General features: G+C 30.7%; 1 protein-coding gene across 1 annotated transcript in view; it reads left to right on the top strand.

The window, feature by feature from the left end:
• RPS6KA6 (ribosomal protein S6 kinase A6) overlaps positions 1-7,027 on the top strand; it is a gene marked incomplete at its 3' end in the record, with an annotated part of 185,692 nt that extends 178,665 nt beyond the window's left edge. The window contains 2 exon segments of the mRNA XM_023507530.1: positions 5,209-5,285; positions 6,910-7,027. Of these exon segments, the coding sequence (XP_023363298.1) occupies positions 5,209-5,285; positions 6,910-7,027 (195 nt within the window).
• Between the last annotated feature and the right edge of the window lie 1,058 nt (positions 7,028-8,085).

Below are 8,085 nucleotides of genomic sequence, written 5' to 3'. Positions count from 1 at the left end.
TGATTAGGATTTGGAAAGAGAAAGTGCAGCAAAGAAGGGAAGAAAGGAAATGAGGAAGGACTTTTGTTGGCTGTCTTTTTCTTATATATTTCTTTTCCATCTTTATCTATATATTTCTCTTCTCTCTTTTTCTTTTATTTTCTACAAGCTTATTTTCCCTTCAGTTTGCATCCATTATCCTGCCACTACACCGTTTCCCAGTGACTTCCACTATCCCATCCTCATGGCCAATTATTGGGGCCTGGGACTGGCCAGATTTCTGGCCCCAGTTTATCTGTTGTCCAGACTCAGTCCACTGTGCTACCTTATTTGAGATAAACTTCCCTTAGGTGACTGAGGGCTACTTGGCTTAGCGGAAGGGAGAGTAAAAAAATAGTCTTTGAGGGAGTGAAACAGTCGTAGTAGGAGAGTGAATCTTAGCAATCTTCATAGAGCGGCACTAGACGATGCTTTTTGAGCAGGAGGAGTGAAAGAGTTAGAGTGAGAGAGTCTGTGAAAGAATGAGAACTGAACTTGGACTAACTTCTCCTGTGGCTACTTATAGACGTGATCCCATGGCTATTTGTACCACAGATGTAGAGACTGCTAAGCACTGATGTTCTTGTCTCACATGCTCTCATGTAAAGGAGAGAAGAATCCCTTCCCTATGCCCTTGTCACCAAGGTGTTACCAAGATGTCATGTCACAGGTGTTTCTTATATTTACAGAGTGTTCTGAGCTTAATCTTGCTTCTCCTTTATATGGTCTGCTACAATTTTCCAATAACAAAAAACTTTCTCCTTTTTTTTATTAAATCATAAACACATATGCCATCTATACATTAATGCATTTATGGGGTACAATGTGATGATTTCATATGCAATTAGGAATGCTTAGGGTGAATGGTGGGATCATACCCATTGTGCACATTCAAGGGTACAAGCCAGATCTATTAAGCATAGAGTATAAATGTCTTAACACAATAATTAAGTATATGAGGTGAGGGATCGCTTAATAAAAAAAATTCATTGTAAAATTTTAGAATCTTTCCTTAGGATATTGATATTGAATGTTTGCTTTATAAGCTCTTTATAGTTAGAGATTAACCCTAAAAGAAAGTATGTATATATCTGGGGAATGTGTTTTTATCTGTATTTTAATAAAATTCATAAACTATTAAATGTGCAAATTTTTGTTGTGTTGCAACAAATAGAAAGTATATTTTCTAAAATAGAAATTGGGACACATAATAAAATAAGAAGTTATTGAACTGCCCTAAGGTATGTGAGATAATACGCTGTACATTAAAAAAAATTACTTTTTCTAGCACATTTCAATGGCTTTTAGGATATGAGGATAGAATATTTGAGATTAGTGCTAGCCTGTTTAATATAGCTTATACGGTCATTGTAAATATTCTAATACATTTATGCAGTAGACATAACAGTATAGAGAATAGCCATTTTAATGACCAAATTCTTAATATTAATTTAATTTTACAGAGGTAAACTCCTCAATATTATGGAAGCTTCTCACTGAAACAAGGTTAGAGGTAAATATGTCCCAAATTAATATCTCAAAAATCGACATTAAAATAAAAAATATCTAGCATATCTCTTTTTCTCTGTTTAGATTAATGGTTAGGTAAACATTTTTAGATTAATGGTTAGATAAAATTTTTTAGATTAATCATTAGGTAAATATTTTCAAGTAAGTGGAAATCCACAGAGTAGAATACAGCCCACTGTTGCCTATTATCCAAACATATTTCCACTATAGTGGACACTTTCACCATTGTCATAGTGAAGGTTTTCAGGTGGGCATGTGAAAACCATTTCTCCATAACTACTAACTGAACTAACTTTGGCTAGTATTTGTGTTTTCAAAATGCTTTCCAAGTTTTATTATTGAATCCTCAAGGCTCTGCTAGGAATCATTAAATATTTGTAAATTATTCTGAATGAATTAAAGAGGACATTTTTATAAGGTTTGTGTCTAAAATTTCAGACTCTTGGTGTGGCACCTGTAGGACAATGGTTATGGCGCCAGCCACATATGTCAAGGGTGGCAAGTTCAACCCCTGCATAGGCCAGCTAATCAACAATGACAACTGCAACAAAAAATAGCCAGACATTGTGGCGGGTACCTATAGTCCCAGCTACTTGAGAGGCTAAGGAAAAAGAATCATTTAAGCCCAAGAGATTGAAGTTTCTGTGAGCTTTGACACTACGGCACTCTACCAAAGGCTACATAGTGAGACTCTGTCCCAAAAAAATAAATGAATAAAATAAAATAAATAAAGAAATAAAATTTCAGACTCTTTCAATAGATATTAGTAAAATATATGTTATATATATATATATATGTATATCGTATGTATATCATATATACAAAATGCCATTCAATTTTAAAATAGAATCAGAAAGGTTTCTGTGTCCATAGAGACATTTCAATAAACAATAGCGGTTAAGAAGTTACACTTTGTTCATCACAGTGCATGAAGAATTCTTGTTTGTAGGCGTCGCCTGTGGCTCAAAGGAGTAGGGCCTGGCCCTGATCCCATATGCCAGAGGTGGTGGGTTCAAACCCAGCCCTGGCAAAAAACTGCAAAAAAAAAAAAAAAAAAAAAGATTTCTTGTTTGCTGAAAGAGCAACTGATTATTGCAATTTTAGCTTAACAGTAAGAAGAGAATATTCATTCACTTTTAGGATATGCATCAGTTAAATCAACATCTGAAGGTTTACTGAGTAGATGTGGTTTTCTGTTATACCTGTTATAAAACTTAATATATCTCTAAAATATTTTATTTTTATAAAGAAAAATCTATTCTTACTCAAGTGATATTTAATACATACTTAAGTCTAAGAATATCCCTGAATTAATGGAGCCTACAGTAAAGTTGAGGGATGTTTTACATCTCTTGATAAAATAATTCTATAGTTACCTTTATTTGCTCTGGCTCTGGGCTATTATATATTTTGTTCCAACTAAGAATTAATTTGAACTCCAAAGAAAAGGGAATGAGTACCTCTGTGTATGTTACTGTCTGCTAACTTTGGGAACCAGAAAGGTCATGGCAATAACTACTTTAATTGTGACTTTTGGTTTTGTATTTAACTTGGTGAAAATAAAAAGGTATGAACCACACCCTCTGTATTCTATTGCACTATGCTGCTTTTTTTCCTTTATTTTCAATTAAAAATTGCAAACAATAGAAATTTTTTGGCTGTTGACTAAATCATGTGTCTCAGAGATGGGAAGTCCAAGATCAGATCACAGGACCCCAACTGGTGAGGGCCTTGTTGCTGCATCATCCTATGACAGATGACATCACATGCAAGAGAAAACTCACAAGAATATAAGAGGTGGCCAAACTCCCTTTTATAACAAGTGTACTCTTGTGATAACTAACCCACTCCCATTTTTCTATTTTTTGTGTTTTTATTTTTATTTTAATTATTGTGGATATATATTGTACATATTTATGGGGCACATGTGATATTTTAATGCAAACTTACAATGTGTAATTATTGAATCAGAAAAATTAGGTTATTCATCACCTCAACAATTTATTACTCCACGTTAGGAAAAATCTGACTCCCATTTTCACTGTTAAATGGTCTTGCAACTAACTCTAGGACAATAGTGGACTGCCTCTTCTCTACTCATACAAAATGTATTTAAGTTTGTAGTAAATTTAAAATAAGTTTTTCATGGTCAGTCCTATAAGGAATGTGATACTTCTGTGTAACTCTATCCTTCATATAAGTTGTAAGGTTATAAGAGTATAAAATTCCTATAGCTGACTTGATGATTAGTCCTCATTTTTCTAACTACTAATTAATAGTTCCTAAGTAGTGGTGCTCAACATTGGCTGTGCATTGGATCACCTAGAAACCTTTTAAAAGGCTTACTAATGGAATTACAGAAAACATGGTGATGCTGAGAACTCTAAGATAAGATGAGAAAAAGACAGAAGAATAAAAGCAGTAAAATTTTTGTTTTACTAGACTATGGCAACTTACATTTACCATGATATGAGTTGTTTATCTCTACCTTGTTATTCATCAGGACCCTTGTAGTCTCTACTTGTATTATTTATGTAAGCAAATTATGTGTGTGCATATATATATATATTACATTTATATTATATATCCTCTTTATCATCTCAATTTTGCACACAATTATATCCTTATAAATACACTTTGATAAGGAAAAAACATTCTATATCAAATTTTAAGTTAGTTGCATACTCATTATTCATGTCTGACAATTGTCAACCAAACAATATCAGCCCTTTATAGATGAACAGCTTGTGTTAATGTTCGTGCAATCCCCAATATTAATGCATTAATAACGTTTCTATTTGTTCCTATGCATAGAAGTTTTAGCAGTGGCCTTGTTTTTGTAAATGACAAAAAAACCCTCATTTCATCTCTTTATTTTTCTAACAAACTCTTTTAACCTCATAGAGAAATAGCACATGAATATATAATGAAGATATTATTTGCTTTTTATTAAAACCGTCCCAAAGAGTAAAAAATCACTACTTAATTATTGTATGAAAAATTAATGAAGGCATCCATAATTTATCAACGTGGTCCATAAATATACTATTCTTTTTAAGATATCAGCCAAGTACGTAAAATATAAATTCATACTGTTTTTGTAAGATCATATGTTATCTTACCATCTCGTGTATAGTACAAAGACAGTTGTCATAGATAGTAAAATTATAGGCTCTAGAGTAAGAATACCTGTTCTACTACTTACTAGTTTTGTGATTTGGGACAAGTTACTTAACATTCACCTATGTTTACCTATCCTCAAACTTAGAACAATAAGCTCTAACTTGTAGAGTTGGTGTCATAATAAAAAGCCTTAGTATTATATGTAGTATATATTAAACTCTGTGTACATATTAATCTCAAGTTCCAAGGTCGGTATAGCTGGTTTACTAAGAGGAGGAGGGAAAGCCCATTCAGGTCAGAGATCATGTCTTACAAGGTTGGTTTTGGTATGTCTTATATTAATCACCTTACAATAATACCATTTATTCAATGCTTGCTATTTCAGAAGTCTTTACCTTTAACATTAAGTAAATAAAATAATGTAAGTTTTTATATTGGGAACATTTGTGAAATTATTAGAAGCAAAACAACTTTCTTTTAATTTAGAAAATTTAGTTTATATTGAGTGAAACTGCATAATAACTGTTTCTTTCTTAGGTTCTTATGCAACAGGGATACGATGCGGCTTGTGATATTTGGAGTTTAGGAGTCCTTTTTTACACAATGTTGGCTGGGTAAGAAGCTTATATACTCAAAAGTGTTCACATTAGTATTTGACTTTTACCTGTATATCGTCATCTAGAAGGAGGACAAATTAAAATAGCTTTAATATAAATGATAAGAGAATTTTAATTTTTTACCTATAAAGTTAAAAAAGTAAGATGTATGAGGCACTGTTAAGATATAGTAATTAAAAGACTTTTCAACTGTAACTAAACATTTAAAAATGTACCTTTTTATTTTTACTTTTTACATTGAGTGCATTAATCTCTTGAAAATGTTTCCTCAATCATAAAACAATTGCATGTTTCACCAGGAACTTGCCCACTGTACTTGTTAATATTGAGTTAAGTTTGTTTTTTTAAGTACTTGAATTCTAGTTCTCCTGGCAATAGAGATTCAATAAGATTGTAAAAATCTAAATAATAGCAGTGCTAAATTGAAACTCACATAGCTGCCTTCCTTTAAAAGGATAAAGAAAAGCTGAAAACATATGTAATAACAATTAAACTATTTTGATGTTGGTAATATACATATAATACAAGTGCTGTCTTACTCTTAGTAAAGAATATCACTTTTATTTAGAAATGAAAACTTAAGGCTTCATATTCTAAGAGAGTTGTGATAGAGAAAAAGGCCAGGCTAAGCAAGTAATTATACATATTGTACCCAGATATGATGATTAAAGAGTACATTTAATGTAATTTAAATATGCTTGGCATACCAAGAGCTTTCTGTTATAAAAATAGTGACTCTAAATTATTTATTGGTTTGGTGATAATTACATATTTCAGTCTACTTTTAGATACTACAATTTTTTTCTGAATATTAAGTTATAGATGACAGAAAGTGCTGAAGTTAAGGGTAGCTAAGATTTTCATATCAAGTACAATTAACATTATTGATTTTAAACCATGAGATATCATTCTAGATTGTTGCTCTCAAATATTTACTTCATAACTAAACAAAAAGTGATTGTACATGTGTGTGTGCATTTAATATTATTTCATCTTAACTGCTACTTGAGGTGATTAAGACATTAGCGCATTTAGATATATTCCCCATACCTTTAACCATAAATCATTCTTCTCATTTTCAAATTTGAATAGCAAATCAGTTTCATATGTAAAATAGTATAAAAAGTATTACCTTTTGTCAATCTCTAATTTTTAAAACTATTTTAACTTCACATATTCATTTTCCCAGCCATGAATATTGGTCTACATAATAATTTTCATTAGAATGGCTATGGAATTTTTAATATAAATATTTAACCATCCCTTTTTTATAAATTTAAGTTAAAAGTATTGTTAATTTGTTTTAAAACCAGACCAACAAAATATTTCATTATGGTCTTGTTTTAAGACTATAGCTTTACATGTAAAGCTACCTGTATCTTATTTTACATTATTAAAATATGAAGCAAAGAATTAATGTAGGTAAGATTTTCAATTTTATTAAATAATATGTTAGGACTAAATTTATCGTTTGAAGTGTAAAATTTGTTATTAACAGTGAAGGGAAAAGTTAGACGGAATTATAATTTTTCTGTAAAAATTTCATGTAGTATTACTGAATTAATCAATTTCAATTATATCTATTTTAGCCTTTCATGTCTAAAATGTATTTTATCAATAGCTATACTCCATTTTCTAATGGCCCCAATGATACTCCGGAAGAGATACTGCTGCAGATAGGAAATGGAAAGTTCTCTTTAAGTGGTGGAAACTGGGAGACTATTTCAGATCGTGCAAAGGTATAAATTGTAAAAATGTTTTGTTGCATTCATGTGAAAATGCTATCATCTTAAATCATAGCCTGGTGTATATTTGCAGAGTATCTGATGGTGTCTTATGTCAGTATTTGTTTTGAATTAAGTCAACATCTATGTGAAGATTGAACAAAGCAAAGGCTGACTTTTTCTGCTGGCATTTTTCTGGACCACATTTCTTTCTTACAAGTTTATATATGTTAAGGTTATGTACATTAGTTTCTGTATTAACCAATGCAAAAAATGTAAATCTGAAGACCAATACATACGTATTTAAAGCTAACTGAAGTTTATTTCTGGATTTAGTATATTTTTCCATTTTCTGTTTAGCAAAGAAATCAACTATTAATTGTATAGGTGATTTTTACAATGTTAATTCAGTCATATAGATTATATGGATTGTTCACCAGTAGCACCTAGATATTTATTATTTATTATGAATACTCTATGAGAGCAGTACAGTGGAAATACAGTGCAAACCAGAAATATGCTTTTAAAATTTCTAGTAGCCACATAGCAAAATTTAAAAAGCAAAATTAATTTAATATGTTCCTTAATGCACTATATCCAAAATATCACTTCAACATCTAATCAACATAAAAATATTAGTGAGATACTTTACATTCTTTTTCTCATACTAAGTATTTAAATTATGGTGTGTATTTTACACTTACAGCTCATGTAAATCTTAATTACCCATATTTTAAGTACTTAATAGACACATGTGGCTAATGGCTGCCATATTAGTGCAGTTTTAGAGTAATTAGCCTCATTTAATTTAGGAAAAATATTCAATCCAGGATTGAATACTAATTTCTTATATTTATAATTTTATTTAATTTTAACTTTGAAAATAAGAAATCCAAATATTGTCAGCATGTGGTGGCTTCAAAGGTCCTGATGTCTTTAAGCTATGATTTAATACAATACAATAAATGAAGGCAAAATAATTGCTTATAGTTCATATGTGCTAATGATTAAAATTGAATTATCTCAAGAATGCTAGTCAATCTCTAAGGTATATTGCACAAAAAATGTAATAC

This window comes from Otolemur garnettii, unplaced genomic scaffold (assembly GCF_000181295.1).
Source record: "Otolemur garnettii isolate 467f Iridium unplaced genomic scaffold, OtoGar3 scaffold00186, whole genome shotgun sequence".
NCBI lineage: Eukaryota > Metazoa > Chordata > Mammalia > Primates > Galagidae > Otolemur > Otolemur garnettii.
This window is presented reverse-complemented; position numbering and strand designations above follow the sequence as displayed.